The 23,902-nt window shown below is 64.5% G+C and overlaps 1 protein-coding gene across 17 annotated transcripts in view; it reads right to left on the reverse strand.

Annotated features, from left to right (window-relative positions):
* MCF2L (MCF.2 cell line derived transforming sequence like) overlaps positions 1–23,902 on the reverse strand; it is an 89,260-nt gene that overhangs the window by 14,819 nt on the left and 50,539 nt on the right. For all 17 annotated transcript variants that reach the window (XM_045162495.1, XM_045162496.1, XM_045162494.1 and 14 more), the window contains 13 exons: positions 23,613–23,727; positions 13,758–13,848; positions 8,292–8,411; positions 6,516–6,632; positions 5,989–6,138; positions 5,426–5,550; positions 5,007–5,121; positions 3,917–4,036; positions 3,423–3,614; positions 2,839–3,030; positions 2,341–2,500; positions 1,620–1,693; positions 835–908 (listed from right to left, as the gene is read on the reverse strand). In XM_045162495.1, the coding sequence (XP_045018430.1) occupies positions 835–908; positions 1,620–1,693; positions 2,341–2,500; positions 2,839–3,030; positions 3,423–3,614; positions 3,917–4,036; positions 5,007–5,121; positions 5,426–5,550; positions 5,989–6,138; positions 6,516–6,632; positions 8,292–8,411; positions 13,758–13,848; positions 23,613–23,727 (1,645 nt within the window). The remainder of the gene's footprint in view (positions 1–834; positions 909–1,619; positions 1,694–2,340; positions 2,501–2,838; positions 3,031–3,422; positions 3,615–3,916; positions 4,037–5,006; positions 5,122–5,425; positions 5,551–5,988; positions 6,139–6,515; positions 6,633–8,291; positions 8,412–13,757; positions 13,849–23,612; positions 23,728–23,902) is intronic.

Below are 23,902 nucleotides of genomic sequence, written 5' to 3' on the forward strand. Positions count from 1 at the left end.
GACGGCTAGCCCGTCGCCAGGCCCTGTGCGGTTCTAAGTGCCCGTCCTCCACACAGGGCAGCGAGGGGCGTGGAGCAAAAGGCTCGGGCTCCCTGGCCACCGGGGGCAGAGGGTAGTGTGGACTGGCGAGGAGGCTGTCCCCGTGGATGGAGGGCAGCGTGGAGCCTGGGCAGTTTCTCTGAGTAGACAGGAGGGCCGAGGGCAGTCCTGGGGGCAGGGGTGGGGGGGTCTGTGGGAGAGTGACGACCACTAGAGTAGGGACATGGGCAGGGCCTTCCTGTGAAGTCCAGAGTTTGGTGGCCAAGGGCATGTTTATACAGGTGCTATCCTGGCAGGGGGGGCAGTGTGTGGGGCGAGGGGGGCTGTGGGCCGAGCAGACCCTCCACAGAGTGGGGGGGTGCAGGAAGAGACGGTGAGGGGAGCCAAGAAAGAAGAGTGACACCCAGCACCCAGTGGAGCCGGAGTCAGGAAAGGCTGTGGGCAGGGCTGGCGGGGTCGGGTCCAAGGCTGGCCCTGCACATGTGGCCTGAGAGTCAGGGCCGTGCCCCCGAGTCATGTCTCCTGGGCTCAGGGAGGGAGAATGTCCCTGTTTCAAGCCCCAGGGCCACCAGCCGGGTGGAGGCAAACGTGGCCTTCCTGAGGAACACGCAGAGGGACACCAGCACCCGCCAAGTGACCCTCGAGGTCAGCTCTGCTCTGAGCTGCTCCTCCCGGGGGCAGGGGTCCGGCCACCTCTGCTCCTCAGCGTGCAGACCCTCTCGGGGGGCGGGGTGGGGGCTGAGATCCGGGTGGGCTGCGCTCCCCCTCGGAGTGGCCAGGGAGGCAGCCACCCACCTCCGCAGGACGGCCAGGCTCTCTTCGTCCCCCGTGGAGCCGCCACGGCCCTGCCGGCCCTCGCTCACCTCACTCTGCGAAGACAGAAGCCGGCCAAGCAGCGCACTTTCAGAGACAGAAGGTGAGGCCTAAGGCCCGGCTCCAGAGCCTGACCTCCTGGTCCCTCTGGGGAGGACAGGAGGTCCCATGGGTGGAGCAGGAGGGGAGAGGGCCCAGAGAAGGCGGGGAAGTTGGGGTAGGGCCGGGTAGTGAGGGGGTGGGGTCAGGAGCGAGGGGCGGGGCTGGGGACAGAGGGGCGGGGTCAGGAGGGCCTGGAGGGGAGAGGGCGGGGGAGGCGGGGGAGTGGGGGCGGGGCGGGGTCAGGGGAGTGAGGGGGCGGGGTCAGGGAGTGAGGGGGCGGGGTCAGGAAGGCCTGGAGGAGAGAGGGCGGGGGAGCGAGGGGGCGGGGCTGAGGAATAAGGGAGAATGGCAGGGAGAGGGGCGGGGCTGGGGAGTGAGGGAGCCAGGCAGGGAGAGTGAGGGGGCGGGGCAGGAGGACCTGGAGGGGAGAGGGCGGGGGAGGCCGGAGAGTGGGGCGGGGCCGGGAGGTGAGGGGGCAGGGCTGAGGAGTGAGGGGGCGGGACATGAGAGCCTGGAGGGGAGAGGGCGGGCGGAGGCATGGGAGTGAGGGCCGGGGCGGGGCGAGGGGCGTGGCCAAGGTGTGTAGGGCTGAGGAGTTGGAGGCAGGGACGGAGGAGTGAGGGGCGGCGCCGCGGAGTAGGGGTGGGGCCGCGGCCGGGGCTCACCTTGGCCCTCCTGTAGGGCCCCCTCCGGAGTGCACTGCCCTCGGAACTGTGGTTCTCAGAACCCCTCCGGATGCCTGGTTTAGGAAGGCGAGAAGGAGGGGAGCGACCTCGCATCTCACGGCCTGGAGATGGAACGCGCGTGCAGGGATACGGAGGAAATGCCGAGAGCAGCCCAGCGTCGAGGAGGGAAGCACGGGAACATGAAGGAGGCAGTGGGAGATGGGCCGGGAGCCCCCGGGCTCGCCATTCGCAGCGGGGCCCGGCTCCCAGTGACAGGGGAGAACTCTGTGCCTGGAGTCTGAACGGGCCCACGAGCTGGGCTCAGAGGCTCTTGGCGTGGACAGGCAACACTGGCCAGGGCTGCAAAAAACGGCAGGAGCCATGCCGGCTGCTGGAGCCGTGTGTTTTGGGGACAGGAGGTGACAGGAAGGGCCCAGCCCTGCCTTCCAGAGGGGATGCGCCTGGGGAACCAGGAGGTTTCAGGGGTGGAGGGCAGAGCCACACAAGGGGAAAGCCATTCCAGCTACGGCGCTGAGGACAGCCGGCTGGGACAAGCCCAGGCAAGGCCCTCGAGGCCATGGTGGACCCAGCCCAGCCACCACAACGGGAGCAGCATGGCCGAGAGGGACCGAGGGAGGGGCCCAAGTGCCAATAAAGCTTTATTTACACAATGGGCTGGATGGAAGGGGGCGTTCCCCGGGGTGAGAGGTGCTGCTCCTACCTGGGGAGGGGCAGGGAGACTTGGTGAGTGCTTCTGGCCGCGGGGCCACGGGCTGCACGGGCCGCGTCTGCTTGGCCGCCAGCTTCTTGAGGCTGGCCTGCCTGCGGTGGAACATCTCCTCCACGCTCTCCTGCTTCTGGAAGACCCTCTGCACATGCTCCTGTAGAAGGGGACTGCATGTTGGACTCAGCAGGACATCTCGGTGATGCTCCGAGTGTCACCGTGACACCTGTGGGCCCCGCTCCGCCCTGGGGGGCGGCGGTGCCAAGGGAGGAGGTGGCTGGCGGGGGTCTGTGGACAGCCGGCAGGAGCAAGCAGTCGGGGTCCAGCAGCGTCCAGAGGCTGGTGGAAGCGGGGCCCAGAGGGCGGCCAGGGCATGGAGCACAGATCCTGCTGGGAAGCAGGGACCCCCGTGGGGTGGGAAGGGAGGGGGACAGCATCCGTCCTGAAATGCCCTCGCTCTCTGCCTCCCGAGTGTCCAGGGATTTGTCCCCTCACCAGCAGGTCTTTGGTGAGGATGGGCTCGTAGTCCTGGAAGATCTTGCTGAGCTCCTGGATTTTATTTTGTGCCCCCGTCTCCAGAAACCTCTCGAGCTCCTGGAGGGCGGCCTCCGCGCCATCCTGGGACTGGCACTTGTCCACAGGCTGCGATGCCAGCAGGTAGATGCCCTCGTCACACCACTTCATGGACTGCGGGGGGAGAAGGCGCCTTGGAGGCTGTTCTGGTGTCTCAGGCGGCCCGCCGACCGCTGTGCTCTGAGACCATCCGCAGGACAAAGCATGCAGGTCCTGTCCAGGTCTAGAGGGCTCCCCAGGGATGCAGGCCTGAAACCAGGGGCCTTGCCCAGGACGGGACGCAGCCACACTGAGGACAAAGTGCAGGGACCTGGCTGGATGGTCGCCTCTGGGTTTTTGTGGCAGGTGAGCCCTTGAATCACCGGTGTTGGTGCGGGGCCGTCTGGGTCTCAGGAGGAGCCCTCGGGAGGCCGGGGGCCACTGTCCACCCAGCACCTGTGGTCTGGCCCCGGTAAGAGTGGCCCTGCAGGACCAGGGGCGGGGTCAGGGTTGGGGGTCGGGCCTACCGCCTCCAGGAGGCCGTGCAGCTCCAGCGACTTGCCCAGCAGCCCCCTCCTCCGCTCCACGTCGGCCGCAAACTGGTCGCACAGGTGGCGGAGCTCGTGACACTTGGGGCGGATGGAGTCCACGGCATAGTGCTTGTGCTCGATGAGCCGCTCACCCTCCTGGGACAGCGTGCGGGCCCGCTGCACGGAGGCCTGCAGGGCCGCCAGAGACCAGCTCAGCTTCTCGGGGCAGAGAGCACCTCCTGCTTCTGGGTCGGCGGGGGCGGGCTGGGGGCAGGTTGGGGGTGGGCTGGGGGCGGGCTGGGGGTCGGTGGGGGCGGGCTGGGGGCGGGCTGGGGGTCGGCGGGGGCGGGCTGTGGGCAGGTTGGGGGTGGGCTGGGGGCGGGCTGAGGATCGGCGGGGGCAGGCTGGGGGTGGGCTGGGGGTCGGCGGGGTGGGCTGGTGACACCGGGGCGTGGTGTCCCAGCGGTCCCGCCGCCCACGTCCACGCTTACACTGGACTTCTCCTCGAAGCCAGCCAGGTCCTTCAGGAGGTGCTGCACGTGTGCCAGGCTGTTGCCCACGTCGGTGAAGGTCGTGACCTTCTGGGCCAGCACGTCCAGGGCCGATTTGACCTGAGATGGGGCAGCGGGGTGAGAGGCCATGCAGTGAGATCAGTGGGAAGGCACAGCTGGGGGACGGAGGGGCTGCCGTGGAAACTGGCTTCAGGGAGGGGAGAGGGCCCGGGCCTCCCCTCAGAAGGGGGACTAGAGGGAAGCTTCCTTGATCTGAAAGAGGACATCCACAAAACCCTCCTGCCAACACCCCAGGTGTAACACCGGCGATGGACACCTTCCCCCGAGACCACGCCCCACAGGGAGGGCCATCCACTCTTGCCACCGTGATCCCAGTGGTGGGCGCTCCAGGGCACCAGGGCAGACAAAGAATAGACACAGAGACACGCAGACAGAGAAGGAGGAGATCAAGCCGTTTCTGTTTGCACGTGGCCTGATGATCTGTGTGCAAACGCTACCAAACAGTGCCTGGATTGAGCTTGGCAAGGTTTCAGGGCACAAGATAAGTACACAACAGCCTGTTGTGTCTCTACAGACAGCAAAGCACACACAAGACACCGGAAGAAAAAGCATGACACTGTCTACTGTTGCTTAAAAAATGAAACGTGTACGTGTAAACCCAACCAAACACGTGCTGAACTCGCGCGAATGACACGCACTGGTGAAGGACACCAAAAAAAATCTAAACAGATGGACAGACAGAGGTGTTTACTGACGGAAGAGTCAGTGAAGTCAAGTGCCGCCTCTCCCCAGAGCAAGGCACAAGTTCAACACAATTCCTGACAAAACCCAGTGGGACTTTCTTGGAGAGACAGATCAGGTCATCTGACATTTACATGGGAGGCGAAGGAACTGGAACAGCTAGGACAACTGTGAAGCAGGAGGGTAAACAGCTGGGGATCCCGTCTGGAAGGATGTACCATCGGCACTGAGGTTCCAACCAGACCCCCGGCTCCTCGAGGCTGCGAGTGGTTCCCACGGGGTGCATCACCCATGCCAGAGCCCCCCTGCAGCCCCCCAGGCCACTCACCTCCCGGAAGTCCTGCTCGAAATGCCGGAGCTGCAGGCACTGCTCCAGTTTTTGCTGATGTTTTGCCCAAAACTCGTCAAAGGCGGCCTCGGTCTCGTTCAGCTGGGCCAGGAGCCTGGGGAAGGGGCGGCAGCCATGCTGGTGTGGGACTGTGAAGCCCCCCTCCTGGCAGTGCCAAGCGGTGGGGGGCTGGTCCGCCCTCCTCATTGGAGAGGACGTGTCGGGGGTCCTGTGTGTCTCCCCAGAGCCTGGCCTCACCTCCGCACGGTGGAGGGCACGCTGGGGCGGGGCCACGTGTCTCCCTGCCTCACCTCCGCACGGTGGAGGGCAGGCTGGGGCGGGGCCGCATGTCCCCCCAGAGCCCAGCCTCCCTCCGCACGGTGGAGGGCGTGGCCGGGCTGCGTGTCTCCCCGCCTCACCTGTGCACAGTGCTCTGACTGTCCAGCTGGTCCTGGTTGGGGCTCTGATCCGGGCTCCGGGCCAGTGGCTCGCGGATGCCCTCCAGGACGCGCCGCCCCTCGACAAGCGCCAGCCTCATATCCTCCTGTGGGACGTCCGGGCTCGTCATCCAGGCCGCCAGCCCCAGACTTGGCCCCGAGTGGGGCCCCGAGGGGTCAGAAGGCACCGCAACGAACCCCGCCTGCCCCCCCCAGACCCTCTGCTGCCCGCCCACCCGGTGCCCCCAGGAGGGGGTGCTGGGAGGCACCGGTGTGCGGTGAGCGGGCGGGGTAGGGTTACGGGTCTCCCGGGCAGCGGGCAGGAGTAACAGGAAACCGGGGCCCCATGTGTCTGCTCTGCGTTCAGAGGGAGCGGGGGGCTCTCATGGGGGTACCCAAGGACCATCAGCGGGTCGGGGAGCCCACAGTGTGCGGCTGCCTCAGCCGACCCTGTCACGTTCATTAAGAGGCCAGTGTGTGCTGTGGCCGCTGGTCAGCTCAGCCATCCGGGTCAGCTCCCGCCTCCCGCCATCTCCCACACACACCTTGGCTCTGTCCTTCTTCTCCGTGTGGGTGAGGAGCACGGAGCTCGTGGACTGCACGTCATTGGGCAGCTCCGTCTCGGCCAGCTCGGTCCCAAAGGTCTGCAGCATCTGCGCCGTTTGTTTGACCAGAAGGGCGAAGCTCTCGATGGCCTATGTGGGGGGGAGACCATCAGCCCGAAGCCTGCGCACTGTGCCCTCCTGGGCTTGGAAGCCGGGCTGCAGCCCAGCCCCTCGGGAGGCCCCCAGCCTCAGCCCCAGCCTCAGCCTCAGCTCCTGCACAGACGTGGGCTCTGCACCTGCCTGAGGGCGATGCCAAGAACCCAGCTGGAGCTTTTCTCTGTCCCCGTGTTCCTGAGCCCCAGAAAGCCACTCCCGACAGGACTCACGTTTCTCCTTCAGATGCCGAGGTCCACTGAGACCGTCGGCTCATGCTCAGGGAGAAAGCTCGGGAAACGGCACCAGGTCCTTGGAGCAGGCGGGGGCCGCGCGGCTGGGCGGCCTGGGGCCATCGGGGGTGGGGCACTCACTGTGCGGTGGCGGAGCCACCTGGAGTGGCAGTAGGCCAGCGTCCCGCCCAGGTCCTCCGTCAGCTGGGACTTGTCGATGTAGCCGTGTAGTTCTGGGACTGAGCTCAGCATTATGACCTGGGGGCACGAGACCACCCGTAAGCAGACTGCCCCGCAGACCCAGACGGAGGGGCCTCCCAGCTCCTCCCACGGCAGGCACGGTGCAATGCTCCCTGGGCCTCAGCTCTCCCGTCCATGAAATGGGTGCACGGTCCCAGCAGATGACAGCCATTGGGAATAAGCAAAGGCCTGGACAGAGCCGGGCACTCTGCTGACATGGGGCATCTGAAGGGTGAGGGGGCCTGCATGTTCAAAGAGCCACACAGATTCCAAAGCTGCCCATCTCTCTGCATTCCTGGCGAAACCCAGCAGGCTGCATGGGGGTGGAGGCAGGCACTGGGCATGGCCATCATGGAGAACAGGGGCCTGGGGGCTCTTCCACCTGGGAGGGTTTTGTTTCCTGTCTTGCTCTTGCCCTTCTGAGGTCACTGCATCCGTGAGCTTTGGATAAAAATACCACCTTTGCTTTGCAAACTGTCAGGCGCTGCCGCCGAGGTCCTGGAGGCTCAGTCCCTGTGCCACTTGACACACCTCGTGTTTTCTTAACCACCGAGCCTGCTCCAGGCCAAGGGGCCATCCGACACGCCCCTGGTCAACGCTGACTGTCTCCATGTGGGGGCGGGTGGAGGGGACAGGGTGCCGCTAAGACCACAGAGGACCGCCCACCCAGCCATCTGGGGGCCCACGTTGAGACTCTTGACTGAGATGTCATCTTCTCTTAAGAACAGGCTACGGTGCCAGCTTTCAGCAGAGACATCCAGTCTCTCTTTGCCGTCCAACAAGGCCGTTCGCCCAGAACACCCTGATTCACGCCAATAGGAGTGGAGACGGGTCGGTCAGCTATTCAAGGACTTAAGGCTCTTCTGTGATTTCCGTCTGCTGTGTGTCAACTAAACCACCATGGAAAAGGCTGGAGCCCACCAGCCGTCTTAACGTTTTCTGCTCAGCGCTGCATCCGCACAGGCCCAGGGCACCAACACGGACCCACTGCAGCAGCCGCCCTCCCCGGACGGTGCTTCCTGAGTATCGAAGGGTGACCGAGACGGGCCGGGGAAGGGGCGTCCTGGGCGATGGATCCTGTGAACCTGGCTTCTGAGAACTCATGGGTTTGGTCCCACGTGGCCGGGTGCAGGGCGACCACTGTACGCAGGGTGGAGACCCCTGCCCTCGGCGTCAGAAACTGAGGCTTTTTGATGCTACAGAGATGGGTGCACTCATTTCCCTCCAAAGCCTGGGTGCTGCACCCCTGGGCCCTGGCCGGTGAAGGCCCTCCGTCGACGCAGGAGAGCCAACCTCGGGAACGGTGGCCCACACTGGGGTGCTCAGGTTTCAAGAGCAACCTGGCAGGTCCTGCTGGGGAGGTCACGAGGTGCTGGGCACGAGCCCCTGCGCTCCCAGGGTCCTCTGCCGGCAGCCCCTCCCAGCCCTGCTCCAGGAACCTGACTCGACATGGCCTGGCTTCCCCAAGGGAATGCAGCTTCCCGGGTGAGCAGCCTCTAAGGGAACCACACAGCCTTGGCTTTCCGAGGACAGCTGGCAGCTGCCGGGGCTGCCCTGTGCCAGCTGGAGTGAGGAGGTGAGGCAGAGTCCTGCCGCAGCCGGGGGGTCACTCACACCCACTTCCCTGCCCCATGCCCTGGGCAGAGTGGGCGCTCCCCACAGGAGGTAGGCACTTACCGGCACCTTCATCTTAAAGTCATCTCTGTTGAACCTGAAGGCGAGGTCGGAGAGTGTCCTCTGGAAGAACCCGGTTGGCCGCAGGACGAGGACAAGCTGCAGGTTTGCAGGGAAGGATGCCTGCAGGGACACAGACCGCTCTCCGTCTGGGGTCCGCATGCCCACAGCGGCCCGCGGCCCCACGGAGAGGACTGAGTGCCTCCCCCACACCAGCGCCAGCCTGGGGCGGAGCCGGGTACAGACACCGCACTCGGAGCATCGCCACCCCTCATGGAGAAAGAGAAGAGCCACACTGCTTGGAACAACTGTGTTACATGGCTTGTGGTCTTAAAGGTCAAAAGTTCCCCTTTTGGGGAACTACGCTCAATACCTTGTAATGACCTGCAAAGGAAGAGAACGTAAAGATACACATATTCATATACGCGTAACTGAATCCCTTTGCTGTGCATCTGAAACTAACATGACGTTATAAATCGACTTCAATACAAACTTAAAAATAAAACAGCAACTGCAGGAAGAGCTTTGGCCTTCCCTTCTGGCTGAGTCATGCGTCCCCACACTCTTATTTTGGAGTCCAAGCCCCCAGCACCTCAGAAGGGCTTTAGGGTCTTCACAGAGGTGACCGAGTCAGGATGAGGTCATCAGGCTGGGCCCTGACCGGACATGCCCCGTAAAGGTGACATTTGGACATCGAGACCCACAGAAGGCGCCTGTGGGGTGGAAGCGGATTGGGGGAGCTTCCAGAGACCCCCTCGCAGCTGCAGAGGCTCCAGCCGGCTCAGACTCCCCATCCAGATGGGGAGACAGGAGGCCCTGCCACCTGAGCCCTGCTGTGGTCTATGGTGTCTGTTAGGATGGTCCCCAGAAACTAGGACACCGGTGGTGTGAAAACAGACACACACACACACGACAGAGAAAGGAGACGCGAGCTCACACCCAGGGCAGGCGCACACACGGGCGTGAACTGACTTGCACGTGCACCTGAGCTGTGTGCGGGACGTCTGGCCCCGGACGAGTCGCCCTCTGCGCCCCGGGTTCCCGTCGGCAATGGGGGGAATGGAGTGCCGTCCTCGCCGGGCCAGGCCGAGCTCCATGCCGTCCACAGAATTCACACCCAGCTCCAGGTTGAGGCCATGACGGCCACTTGGTCAGCCCAGGCCCGGTGCCCTGTCCCCTGGCCTCTGCCTGAAAGTAAGCCCCTCCCGTGAGACGGAAGCGAGGAGAGGCCACGGGGCCGCCCCCGGCACGGGGCAGGCGAGCAGTGCCCCCGGGCACAGACATGACCAGTGTCCTGTGGCTCCTCTCCTGCCTCGCCTGGACATGATGCCGCCCCGCTCTCCCACGTGGAAGCTCTGGGACCCTCCTGAGCTGTCCACAGTCAGGACGGGCCCCTGCCCAGGACATCTGGAGACGATCCGCACCCGCCCACACACCCCAGGTCCTGACCATGGCCCACAGGGGCCCCTGACCCCTGGGCTGCCCAATGTGGCTTGCACGCATGCCCTTCCTGGCCTCCTCGCCCAGGCCCCCACCGGCACGTCAGGGGCATCACAGAGGCCTGGGGCGGGCTCCGTGTCTGAGGGCCCAGCCAGCATGTCCCTGAAGCCCATGCCTCAGGAGCCGCCCTCCCACCGTCTCTGGGGGCCCCTGACTCCCCGCAGCCTCCGCGTCCCCCCAGGGGCACCACTGCATCGTCCAGGCTCCAAACAAGACATCTCTTCAGGCTGAACCTTGCTGTCCCCTCCTGCTCAGACCCCAACATCCAAGCGCGAGCTCCCCTTGCCAGGGCTTGCCAGGGTTCCTGGCCCCTGCCCCAAGTCTCAGCCCTGAGAGTCACGCATGGGCCGGACGTCTGCTCAGGGATGCTCTGTTCTACCCGCGGCCGCCTGGGGCCTGGGAGGTCCCCAAACCCTGCCTCCCCCCAGGCCCTCCTCTTCCTCCCCCAGAAGCTCTGCACGCCAGGACTCCCCGCTGGTCATACCCCACTGGTCACCCCCCACAATCCCAAGCTGTGCCTTCGGCCTGGCCACCCTGACCTCCTGCCTGCCAGCCCCCTTCCTGTGTCACACCTCCTGTGGCCCCAGGCGCATCTGCCCCGCAGTCCCCAGTCACAGCCCTGGAGGGCAGGACCGTGTGGCCCCCATGTCAGCCCCGGAGCAGCCCCGCTGGGTGCCGTGGGCAGTACCGCATGGCCCCGTGTCAGCCCCGTGTCAGCCCCGCTGGGCGCCGTGGGCAGGACTGCGTGGCCCCATGTCAGCCCTGGAGCAGCCCCGCTGGGCGCTGTGGGCAGGACTGTGTGGCCCCATGTCAGCCTCGGAGAAGCCCCGCTGGGCGCCGTGGGCAGTACCGTGTGGCCCTGTGTCAGCCCCGGACCAGACCTGCTGGGTGCCATGGGCAGGACCGTGTGGCCCCCGTGTCAGCCCCGGAGAAGGCCAGCTCAGAGCTGCGGTGGGCTCTGCCCTCAGTGGGGACATGGCAGGTCTGAGCTTGGGGACACTGGACTGTGGACCCTCCAATGTCGTATTTTCCAAGCCGAGCTGAAGGCATCCAAACAAGGAGAAAGAGCACCCCGAAGGCGAGAACGTGCGGCTCACGAGACAGCACGCAAGGCGGCTTAAAGCAGCCCGAGTTTCAGTGCTTACGTAAGCGCCAGGCCCACTCGAGCGGCCAAACACAGCTGGCCGCCGGCAGCACAGTGTGGCCATCCAGGCTGGAGCGCCAGAGCCTGCAGGGGCCCCTCACGGGCTCCGGCCCAGGGGTCTCCTCGTGGGCTCCAGCCCAGGGTCCCAGCAGATCTGGGTGGTCTCTCCCCTAACCCACCCTGGATGAAGCATAGGCTGGCGGGGATGGCAGTCCAGATGGGTCGACGACGGGGATGGCATCAGTGCACCAGCTCTGCCCACCCCTGCGGAGCCAGGGAGGAGATGGACCCGAAAGCTGGCTCGGGGTGGGGCGGGGACAGGGGCCCTGGGAGCAGCAAGGCGGGGCCTGCAGTGTCCCCGCCCCCGTGGCCTCATCCGGCGCCCGGCCAGGTCTGGCACCTGGTCACAGGGTCAGCCGCCTGCAGCCTGCTTGTCTACAGGGTTCTTGCTTCCCCATGTATCCGCAGCACCGCCCACCACGCCAGGCACACATCAGTGTCTCAATAAATGTGCTGAAAACATAAACAGGACTTATGGCATTACTACGATCAGTAAATTCTTGTAAGAAAAATCACTGGAGTTGAACGAGAATTTTTGACAATTTTGCTGGAAAATGTTCTCTTCTGGGGTTTCCAAAGCAATACTGGGTAACTATAAGGCTTACAGAAACAAACCTACATTTTTAATGCTGTCAGAATCAGTGCAAAAATCAGTCATGATTCTCACAAAACAAAGTTTTAAAGATGCACCAGCTCTCTTCGGAAGTTTGCCTGATTATCAGCTCGCTGAAGAAGACCATGTTCCCACTCAGCCTCAGGAGAGCGCAACCGACAGCCGGTGTGCCCTGTGCCATCCTGCTGGCTCGCTGGGGACCTCAGGGACTGTTATTAAAAGTGATTTGTCTGTTTCTTAGCAAACAATCCTGCCTTTGATCAGCCTTGCTAACTGACCTGGGGTGGCTGATTAGCTGGAGAGGTATTTACAAGGCTCTTGTCGCGCCCAGGGCGCGGGATGGGTTGTTGGCCACACGAAGATGGACAGGGCTGGCCCTGACCTCGAGGGACCACAGTGTGCAGAGAGGGAGGGTGCCCCGCCGGGAGGGGAGGCCAGGCCGGGCCTGAGTGAGAGCTGCTCTGGGGGGCGCTGGGGGCTGCGGAGGGCGCAGTGGGAGCCACCCTGCCCTCGGAAGAGGGCACCCCAGGGGCAGGGAATGGCACGGACGTGAGGTCTGGAGGCCCATCCCCCCGAGAAGCAGCTGACTGATGGCCCTGCATATCAGTGCCCGTCCGAGACGCACACCAGTGAGACAGACGCACGCAAGAGACCTGGGCGATCACTAGACCTGAAAATGTTAGTCTAACCGTGTAACCTCTCAAAACAGCAGCACACTCGACTGGAGACCCGCTGCCATCCAGCCCGGGACTAACTTGCTGATTCCAGAATCACCTCTAGGAAGTCCTGTCACCTGACCCACTGGCTCTTACAGTTGAGTCCTTAATCTGGCCGGGCAGGTGACACCCATGTGCAAATCCACATTAAAACTTAAAGGGATGAAAGGGACACAGTGGCGGTCGGCTGGCAGTGCACGGCCCCTGTGAGCGGCTGAGGACGCAAAGGCACGGGAGAGCTGACGGTGGCGTCTGCACACTACGGCACTCTTCTGAAACACTCCCGAGTTTAGACCAGTTTCAGGTAAACAACAAGGCGGAGGGTGTGTGGCTGGCGCGGGGAGGGGGTGGGGAGGGAGACGACGTGTCAGGAGGACGAGGCTGGGCCGGCACCGGGACAGGTGAGCCCCAGGACCTCCAGTGGTGAGCCTCGGAGCAGGGCCCGAGCACTGGGAGGAGGAGTCGGATCTTCCGCCCCCAGACCCCAGCCCAGCAGCCTCAAAGGGGCCAGCGCAGGACGCAGAACAAGGGCCTGGGGGCGGGTCACCCATGGGGTCGGGAGAGCGCAGAGTCGCGGCCCGGACCCCAGCACAGGCGCTCCAGGCCACCCTGCCACAGACAAGCACACTTTCCATCCTGTCTGCAGGGAGAAGTGCTCCCCACCTCTCTACCCAGCTTGAGCGGGGGTGGAAGCCAGCGCCAAAAATAAGAGCGGGCTCTCTGCTGGCTGCACCGCCCTCTCCAGCTATCCCGCGGCTAAAAACAGCGCCCAGCGCTGCAGGCAGCCGTTCTTCTGCCCTGAAGGGCAGCCACGGTCTGCAGACTGGAGGCCTCCAGTGGCCACGAGGGCCACCAAGGATGACGGCTGATAATCTGACTTGGTCATGAGACTAAAGAAGAAACAGCCCATTTGGAAGGAGAAAACAACACAGGAAAAGCTAGTCAACATAACCTCACACCCGCAGCCTGAAGGTGCCCTGTGACACGCTTGTCACCCTCAAGAATGGCCGCCCCGTAGGCCACTCAGGCGCTCACACGCTCAGTGTCAGACACAAACCGGAAGTGACATTGTTTTCAAGTTATAACACAGCCCCTGAGAGCTAACCTATGTGACTAGTTGCACACAACAGGTGCACACAAGTACACGCACACCCCCCCCACGCACACACTTGTACACGTATGCACAATGCGCACACATGCTTGTACACGCATGCACACATGTGCACATGCACACACACACGTGCCCGAGCAGCTCGAGGAGCCCAGGGAGGTGTGCGCTGGCCCTGCCCAGGCCCCAGCTGGAGTCCACCTCGGCCTTGGGCCCCACCGTGTATGCAGCCCCAGCTAGGACCCAAAGTGCCACTGGGCAGGAAAGGCCATGTCCCCTGCCCGGAGAAGGCGTGGAGGTCCCTGGCCCGGCAACAACTGACACTTACCGCTATTCTCAGGATGGACGCCTTGACCGAGGTCCATCTGTCCTGCCTGCGGTCTATGACCAGGATGAACCCGATGCCAGCGTCCTGCAGGCTGAAACGAGAGGGCACGGTCAGCATGCACCCGGAGGTCTGGCCATGGCTGCAGCGCGTCTCCGGGAAGAGCTCGGGGTGAACAGCCGCCCCTGAGACCCTCACACCGCTGCTGCTCCACCCAGCACCGCGGCCAGGGGAGGACGGAGCCGTCTGCGGTGCTGCCCCGAGCTTGCCGGGCACCTCCGACCGCGGGTGGACAGACCAGCGCCGCGTTACTTCCCGCCCTGACACCAACCAGGTCGCAGTGCAGAGAGGCGGGCCAGGCCCCTCCGTCCCGGAGCCCAGCTGCTCCACTCAGAGCCCAGCAGCTTCCCTCCACGTGGACTCGCCAGTGAGCCCGTCACAGAGAGCCTGTGGCCCGGGTGTTACGTCAGCCCCAGCATCTGGTCCCCCCGGCTCATCCACGGTCTACAATCACCGTCGAGGCTGATGGCACGGCTGCAGCTTGGGGAGAGCCCCCTGCGGGGCCCGGCAGTGCGCAAGCATCCGAGGGAGACGGGAGAGGAGAGGTGGCTTCTCGCAGCGGCAGCATCCGTGAGAAAGATGCTGAGGCCGGGAACGACAGCCCATCCCGCTCAGCCTGACGCGCCTGAGTCACCGCCGACCCGGAGGCGATTCTGCGGGACGACCCACCCCCAGCCCTGCCAGCCGGCGGGGGCAGCAGCGCCCGCCAGCCAATCCCGCGAAGGACTGAGAGCGCAGGCCTAGGCTCCAACTGGAGCGCTGATTGCCAAGTCTCTGCACATACCCGGGAGCCAAGGCCGTGCTTAAATAAAACCCAGAAATACATGGAATACATATAAATTATGTGGCCGTGGCAGTACTCTGCCTGCTGCAAACCTTATGTAACATGGTGAGAGCTGAAACAGCCCAAACCCTCCCTGATCTCAGAGCAGCGACAGAGACACAGTCACACCTGTGTGGGTATGCACACCTGTGCCTGCACACCTGTGTGGGACCGTGCACTCCTGCACAGGAGCAGGCACTCCTGTGAGGGTACATGCACTCCTGTACAGGAGCAGGCGTTCCTGTGTAGGTGCGTGCACGCCTGTGCAGGTATGCACACCTGTGTGGGTTAGGGTCCTCTGCTGAGACTGCCCATCCCCTAGTGGCCCCTCTTCTCTGGGGGGACAAGTCACAGGCTGTCCCCTGACAACCAGCACATGCCACTTCTGCACAGCCTGTGTCTGCAGTGCCCCCGATACTGACCGGCTGGCCCCTGGCCCCGCTCCTCCTGGGCCCGCAGTGTCTCCTTTGCGGCCCCTGTGCTGACGGCCTGTTCCGTTTAGAAACAGGCAGGGCGGGCGGCCTGGCCACAGGCGGGGGGACGTGGCCCGGGGCCTCCACTCCACCTCCTGCCTCACTCGCACGTCCCAGCCGCCCCCCACCGCCCAGTCCCTTGGGGTCTTTAACTCGCTCTGTGCGTTTGAACGCCAGACGGTAAAAACTCTGTGACATCAAAGCCTCCTGTTGCGCCTGCAGCATGCACGCATCGTGACAACAGACAGCGGAGACGCGGAGGCGCCCTGCAAACAGCCGCTTCAGGTGAATGTAAGGAGCCTACCAGATTCACGAAAACGTGCCCTGGAGGGCCGGTTTTAGGCCAGCAGGTGTGGAGCAGGCAGCTCAACTTCCTGGTTTAGGAAACACACAGACCCGAGCTTTGTGGTCACCTGGCCACTGCCCAGCAGGGGCTGGTGGGGCAGCTCGAGGGACGGGCCCCTCCCACCCATGGGCCCTGCACCGAAGCTTAGACTGTGCCTCCGTCAACCCTCGTAAGGACCCAGAGGCAGCCGGAGCCACGGACGGAGGCTCAGACAGACAAGTCATTTGCCCAGGGTCACAGCTGGTGAGCACAGACGGGACGCCCATGGTCTGGCTCCCCGTCCAGACAGCATCCACCGTGCAGGGTACAGCAGCCCCTCCGTCCCGCCCACCTGGGACTGTGTCGGGCCAGGCAGGGTCCTCCCTTTCAGGGGGCCCGGCCCCAGAAGCAGACGGCAAAGAGGCCCCACCCCAGGACCTGGCTCGACGCCACGAGTGGGCTCTCCCAGCCCTGTCTCATCTCCACCATGGCTCCACCGCCAGACGCAGCAGGAGGAGCCTCATGTGAGGACCCGGGGTCCCCCCGAGGCCCCTTCCACCCCTAGGACTACAGCCCCAGAGCCAGGCCGTGTGGCCTGCCCTGCCCCCAGGAGCCCAGGCCCAGCCCCCGGGGCCCATCCACCACCCTGTGCCCACAGAAGGGCCTGTCTATGACCTCAGGCGCCCAGGGGAGAGGGTGGGCGGCCCATGCTTGGTCACTGAAAAGACAGGTCCCCCGGGGTCCCTGTGCTCCGGGCCTGGGGCAGACTGCGCTGAAGGTGGCGGACGAGGGAACTGGAGCAAATAACCCGGAAGCTGCAGCCACGCGGACGAGCCCCCGGACCCAGGCACACGCGGGCATGCGGACACACAGACATAACCTGCAGCCTCCTGGCGGCTGCTCGGAGGGGCCCCAAGTGAGGCTGATAGTCACTTTTGGCCCAAAGAGTCCAACAGGCAGAGCGGTCTCGCAGACTCTGGTTCTGGGAGCCACACGTGCTCGGGTGTCCCCTCTAGCACCCCAGGCCTGCTAACTCCTCGGGGGGCCCGGGCACGGCCAGCTACGCTCTGACCTCCCGCTCGCGGCTGAGCAGCCTGAGGGTGGCCTCGAGACCAGGCCTGAGGTCCCCGTATCTCCCTGCCCAGCTCCGGGCCCTGTTCACACACCTGACACATCACAGAGCAGGGTCGGGCGGAGACTAGGAGACTCTGGGCCCAGCCTGGCCTCACCCCCGCCCACAGGGCTCACGGGGGGCCTTGACCCGGGGGAGGGTCAGTGTTCCCGGGGCCACGTGGACAGGGGCCTGCTCAGCCTGGCGCTGGGGCGGGGAAGCAAGCCCAGCAGTGGGGCTGGGGGGCCTAGTGGGCCCTTGTGGGAGGGGCCGGCAGGAGATGCAGGCAGGCTGGCGTCTGTCTCAGATCAGGCCTGGCAGGTGCAGACAGGAGTCAAGGAAGTGGGTCCCCAGGGCCCGTGGGAGGGAAGCTCTGGCCTCCCAGAGGGGCCCTGGATGAGCAGATGGGTCCTGGGGGCTGGGCCAGCCAGGGGGCAGGGGTGGGCGGGGAGGGGATGGGTGAGCCAGGCCGGGGATTAGGGTGATGGGGAGAGAATGGGGAGGAGATGGGGCCAGGTGGGGCGGGGGTTGGGGCGGGTGAGACACAGTCCGACTCGCAGGCCCCCTCCCCCAACCACACTGCTTTGCCCGTCTCTCTCTCTCTCCATCCCACCCTTGGACAGGGTCTGGGAGGCTGCGAACGTCACAGAGACGTGGCTGGGCCCTGTACTGGGCCTGGGCTCACCCGCCGGGCCTGGGCGTGGGGCCACGGGGCAGGGCCACAGCGCTCAGGCCCAGCCCTGGTTCTGGCCGCCTCTTCTCCGTCCTCCCAACGCAAAGCTGCCCCGTTAAGCATCACTCGTGCAGCAGGGTCTCTTCCTGCTGGTCAGCTTGTCAGAGCTCGACGGCAAGAAAAGCCTCGGACGTGTCACAAAGCTCCGCGTGCGCTGACAGCGCGCACCCAGCCTCGGGCTCTGCCGCCGGCAGGGCCAGACGCGCGCCGCGCACGCAGGATGGGGCAGGCGCCCCAGGCGCGCACTGCGCGAGCCCCACGGCCCAGCGCGTGCTCAGCTGTGTCCGACTCTGCGAGCCCAGGGACTGCAGCCCACCAGGCTCCCCGGTCCATGGGCGTCTCCAGGCCAGAATACTGGAGTGGGTGGCCATTTCCTGCTCCAGGGGATCTTCCCAACCCAGGGATCAAACACAGGTCTCCTACACTGCAGGCAGATTCTTTACTATCTGAGCCACGAGGTGGGGGAGAAACCCCACCAAGCACATGCTGCTGCTGCTGCTAAGTCGCTTCAGTTGTGTCTGACTCTGCGCAACCCCACAGACGGCAGCCCACCAGGTTCCTACGTCCCTGGGATTCTCCAGGCAAGAACACTGGAGTGGGATGCCATTTCCTTCTCCAATGCATGAAACTGAAAAGTGAAAGTGAAGTCGCTCAGTAGGGTCCGACTCTTTGCGACCCCATGGACTGCAGCCTACCAGGCTCCTCTGTCCATGGATTTTCCAGGTAAGAGCACTGGAGTGGGGTGCCATTGCCTTCTCCGCCACCAAGCACATAGATTCCATAAATACATTAAACACACACACTCTGGGCCACCTCTTTGTAACCGGAGTGACTGCTCCCCTGAGGGTGTAAGCCCGGCGCCCCTCTGGAAGCCAGACTCCCGTGAGGACCCTCCGGGATCCATGTTACCTGTTTTGCGTGCAGGCTCCAAGTCAGGGCTGGCCCGTCCACCCACGCCCTCCGAGTGGGTCCTGGGCCCAGCCACGGTCCTCGCTGGAGCTGCTCAGGCACCTCCCTCCTCCCGGAGCTGAAACCCCAGCCGAGGCAGCCTCTGGGTGCGCAGCCCCACTGTGTGCACAGGCTGGTCGGTCAGCCTGGGCTCCCCAGGGAGGGGCTCCCCACACCCCTCACGGCAGCACAGGGCGAGCCCCCTCCTCCCGGGCGGGTCTCGTCCTCCTCCCGCAGGTGAAGGGCAGGGTTGGCCGCCCTGAGCTGGACACCAGCACATCACAGCTGCGTATCCCCAGGGTAGGGACAGCCCATGCTTGAACTGCACAATACGGCAGCCCCGGCCCCTGGGAACTGAAGGACGGCCAGCCCGGGCCGGGAACTGAACTTTTATGTTATTTAACTTTAATTTTTCAAGTTAAATGACACTGGGCAGCAGTGACAGGAAAAAGATGACAAGAAAGAAAGCAGGCTGAGACAGGTGGCCCCTGGCTCCCCAGGAGAACGAGATCGGGAGGACAGAGAGACAGAGCCCATGGGGAGAGGTTGCCCCGTGGGGAGGGGACCCTGAGCTTCAGACACACGGGCCAACGGGCTGGGGCCGGCCGCGGGCGGCAGTGAGAATGGTCTTCACTTGCTTCTTTCATGAGCCCGAGGGCCTGAGGGCGGCCACAGCAGAGCTCCCCACCTGCCTGACAGGGAGCAAGGCCGCTCTGACGGCAGGAAGCCGAGGGTGGCCCCGGCTGGGGCTCAGTGCCCAGTCCATCCACACCAGAGGCAGCTGCAGAAGGATAGGCAGGGCGCCCGCCACAGGCCATCGACAAGAAAGGGCTGGGACGGCACACGTGTGCAGTCCAGTTTCAGGAGATGTGCACAGGGACGCTGCCAGATGCTCCCTGTGGTTTCCTGTGGGGAGGGTGAGAGCTACTCCCTGTCCACAGATGTCTGGGGTGTTCGGGATGCGTTCACACGTTTTCTGTCTTTATGTGCAAAAGTCAACCGAAAATTCACGTGGACGTCACAGCCACTGCAAGAAGTGAGGTGATGCCAGGGGCCGAAGGCCAGACGATCTACAGCTTAGTGAGCCGACGGGGCAGCCCAGCGGCCACATGGGGTGGGCAGCAGCCTGGCTGCAGGACTCTGCATGAGGCGTGGCCCGAACACAGGGCTGGAGCTTAAGAACAGCACTTAAACCCTGCTCCTTCCACAAGTGCCCTGCATTTCTGTCATGCAGCCCACACAAACTGCATGTGGGGACATGTGTGCACGTGTGTGGTCTGCATGCCCGTGTGTGGTGTGTGCGCACAGGTGTGCAGTATACACTCACTCCTATGCATGAATGAGCATATGTGTGTGTGGTGTATGATGCATGCCTGTGTGTGCATGTGTGTGTGGTGAGTGCACACACACCTGTGTGTACCTGTGGTGAGTACACACACACACGTACCTATGTGTGCACATGTGTGGTGAGCACATGTTCCCCTGTGTGTACACACATTTGGTGCGTGCATGCACCCCTGTACCTGTGTGTACACGCATGTGTGAGCTTGTGTACACCTGTATCTGTGCACGTGTGATGAGCACACATATGCCTGTGTGTACACACGTGGTGTGTGCATGCACCCCTGCACCAGTGTGTACACACATGTGGTGAGCACACTCATGCCTGTGTGGTGGTGACCTGTGTGCGTGCACCTCTCCTTGGAGTGGCCCACCACGAAAACCACCTGGGTGAGGCTCCTCTGTCTCCAGCAGTGGGGGTGATCTGAGCCGGGTTCACAGAAAGTCCACATCCTTATCGACCTCAAATCATCTGGGACCCAGGCCTGTGGTTCCCAGGCTGGGGAGGGGCAGCAGGTGTGCGGGAAGGTGACCCTTAGATGTTATCTTCCAAACATGGTGGGCAGGTATTGGGGGCCCCCAGGGATCCTGCAGGGCGGCTAAGTGGGTCCTTTAGAGAAAAGCCAGAAACCTGCCGTCTCAGTGTTGGCAACGCTGTGACCCTGCATGTGAGTGCGCATGTGTGTTCCTGTGTGTGTGCATGGGTGTGCACCTGTGCCCACAGGGCGGCCTCCGGTGACCACCTTCACTGGGAGAGGGTCAGCTTTTGCTGCAAGGAGGGAGGGAGGGGGGAGGGGCGTTTTCCAGGAGACCAGGAACAAGCTTCCTGTTCTCGTGTGTCTGCAGCATCCAGGCGAGGCCTGTCCGGCAGCCAAGAGTTTCAGAATGACCCGCGACCGTGAACCAGAAACAGCGGCCTGAGCTGGCTATGCCGTCCCTGTGTGAGATGACAGAGAGCTAAGAGCAGGGGAGAAAGGTTTCAGAGGACCAAGGGAAGCTTGTTTGGTGAGCGTGGAGTCAACGTCTGGGAAGCCGGGGGCTCGTCCACTGGACCTGCGTGGACTGTAGAGCCCGTCTAGTTGCAGATCGCCCCCGGCCTGCCTGGAGTCTGTGCCGCCTGGGGTTTCTAAAGGCGCCCCGCCCTGTCCCCGGCCTCCGGACTCCCTGGTTTAGGAGACTCGGGACCGCAGTACCGGCCGCGGCCACCAGGTGGCAGCCCGCCACACGCCGGGTCCCACACGTGGGAGGCCCCGCGGGCAGCGCCCCTTCCCTGCTTTACCCGCGGACACCGAGTGTCTCCCCACCTTTAAAGGTGCACCGACCCTTCCAGAAACGCAGCTGCATGTGAGCCGATGGGCGGCAGCAGTTCGGCTTCCCTCACTCAGGGCCGATCCCACCACGCCCCAGGAACTGCCCCTGACAGCACTGGGGGGCCGGGTGGGGGGCAGCGCTCGGCGTGCGGGGCCCCCCACAGCCCCGCCTGCTGGACAGCCTGTCGGGCAGCCCCTCCCCCGCTGGCCCTTCACGCAGCTGAGGAAAGACCAGTCGGTCCCAACGTGGGGTTTCACTCCGGGTGGAAGGGCAACGGGTCCACCGGATCCCCGCTACACCCTGCACCCGGAAGAGGAGACAGCGAACAGAACATGCGTGACCATCACGATACACTCTTCCGCCTAGAGACGGAGCAGCGGGCCTGCGCCGCACGCACGTCTACACACCACGGCCCCCCAGGGGCACAGTCACACACTCCTCAGCTTCAACGGGAAGCATGTGCCGTGCTGGCAGGGACCCTGCGGACAACCCTGGAGGTCCGTCCCGCTGGGGTGAGAACCCCTTAAAAGGGGGAGAGACAAAGGTGCCAGTCCCCCTGAAGGGGCGGCAGGGGTGCTGGGGTGAGGGACGGGGCTGGGGGCCTGACCCCCAGGCCTAAGCTGATTTCACTCTGTGAACGAAGCGTGTCTGTACAGCAAACACTCACCAAGGAGCCGCTGTCTGACCTGCACGCGGGGCAGACACAGACCAACACCGAGCCCCGGCGAACGGGGACAGCCCAGGTGAGCGGGCCTGGGGGTGGGGGGCATAATGGAAAGCCCCCCAGAGGAGGGGGCCTGCACTCGAGAAGGAGCCACCCGGGCCGAGGCAGCGAGAGCAAGGGCCCCGAGGCCAGGAGGCCTGAGGGTCCGCAGCACCAGCGTGGGTGGTGACCCAAGGAGGGGAGACCAAGAGGGTGGGGGGTCGGCCCGCTGTGCCCAGAGAAGGCGCACCTCTGCCCTGCCAGAAAGAAAGGGACCTCTGCCCTTTCCACGCCTGGGAGTGACCTGAAACTGAGATTCCCACACTGGCAGGGAAGGTCGCCCCAATCATCTTAAGGGGGCAGTGGGAGACCACAGAAGCGCCCGTGCCCCTGGCTCGGCCGGCGCCGAGAGGTCACTGCAGATGGCTGCCCGCCGCGTGTGTGGTCCAGGACTCACCACTGCCTTGGCCGGGGCTGGGGAGCCAGAGATGGTTTGTGGCCACTTCCGGCCTCAGGACTCCGGCCGCACATCCCTGCACGGGGGCGCGAGGGGGACGGCCAGGGGATGGGGTTGCAACGCAGCGGCCGGGGCTCTCCAACCGCGGGAGGAGCACACAGCCCACCCGCCTTTGCAGACGCCTGCTAAGTCTCTGACTCCCCCGCCTACAGCCCAGGGAGGAGTAGCGGGCGCCTGGCTGGCTCCATGCAGGGACCTAACACGGGCATGGGCGACGTCTCCACCCGGGGCAGGCGGCACCGCTCTCAGCTCCCAGGTGAAGGACTGAGAACAGGGACTCAGACCCTCCGTAGGCAGCGTCCACATGGACCTTACTGTGCTGTGAGCTCCACTGCCCAACCTGGGACGGACTTGGGGTTCGCAGGCAATGGTGGGGGACAAGCCACAGGGAACGAGGGTCACAGGGGAGCACAGGAGTGGCATCACAGGGGGCCGAGGGCCACGCCCCTCCTGGACATGGAGCATCTACCCCGGAGACATCACGGAGGGGAGCTTGCCAAGCTGGCCAGAAGCCCACCCTCTGGAGGACCAGCGAGACCACTGGGACCCACGGTCAGCAGCCCACAGCCAGCCATCTCCCTGTTAAAATCCTGGGCTTCCTGAAACCAGTGTAGCCGCCCTTCCTCTTACTGGCCTGTCCCCGGCGTCCCATCCCCAGGGCCGGGTGGCTTTTCCATGTCCCCCTGCTGGGAAGCCAAGAGCCAGACCTACCGTCCTGGGTCCCCACCCCAAACACCCCTCGGTGCCACTCCACATGGGCAGCCCCACCTCCTGCCCTCTCCAGACCCTTGAACCCACTCAAGCAACGTCCCCCTGAGGTCCAGGGCCCTCGTCCATGGGACAGGAGCAACGACTGCCTTCCTGGCTGGAAATCCAGGGGTGACGGTAAACAAGACGCAGGATCGCCGGCCTCCATGAAGTCCCTCACGGCTTGCCCGAGGGCCCTAAGGAAGACTGGTCACTCCCAGGACAGTGGCTGGACCACCCACCTCAGCTCGGCTGCTCGGAGCCTGGCCCAGCAAGTCGGGTCCACAGAAAGAGGGGACGGTGACCACAGACCCCCACCCCACCCTGTGGTGCCGTCTAGGTCTTTCTGCCAAGTGACCCTCACCACCAACGGCCTGCGGAAGGGCTCTTCCATCCTAACACCCCCACCCACGCTGCATGGTGAGGGGCCAGTGCTGACTGGGTCCTGGCAGTCACACCTGCTGTTCGGCTGGCCTCCTAGATTAGACCATCTCATCGCTCTGTGACCCGGAACCTGGCCGAGGGGGCATGCTGACCGCACCCTCGGGGCGAGCGTGCCCTCACTCATCTCCCCCTCGGGCACTTCGAAAAAGAGAAGCATCAGCCACCAGGCCACTCCCTGCGGCCCAGCGGGTTGGCCAGAGCAGGAGGTCCACACCTCACCCGTCCAAGGAGGGCACCCGGGCACCGCTGCATCCACCCCTGGCCCCCTGGCTGTGGAGGAATCGCTGCACCCCTCGGATGAGGGATCAGGGCCCTCACGCACCTGGGGATGCTGGTGAGGTAGGTCATGACATTCTGGAAGTCCTGGTCTGGGACGTCTCCGAAGGCCGGGTAGTCGGGAAAGGTAATGACCGGGCTGCCGTCCTGGCCCCGCCCGCCTGCGGAGAGCGCAGGGCAGCAGTCGGCACCCCTGGGGCCCCAGGGGCGGATGGCCCCAGATCCCACCGCGGGGCCACAGAGCCCCAGCGCTCCTGCACCCCGCCCAGCGCCCCGCTCCCCGAGCCCGGCCTCGCGGGATCACAGAGCCCCGGCAACCCTCCACACGTGCCCCGC

This window comes from Bubalus bubalis, chromosome 13 (assembly GCF_019923935.1).
Source record: "Bubalus bubalis isolate 160015118507 breed Murrah chromosome 13, NDDB_SH_1, whole genome shotgun sequence".
Classification (NCBI taxonomy): domain Eukaryota; kingdom Metazoa; phylum Chordata; class Mammalia; order Artiodactyla; family Bovidae; genus Bubalus; species Bubalus bubalis.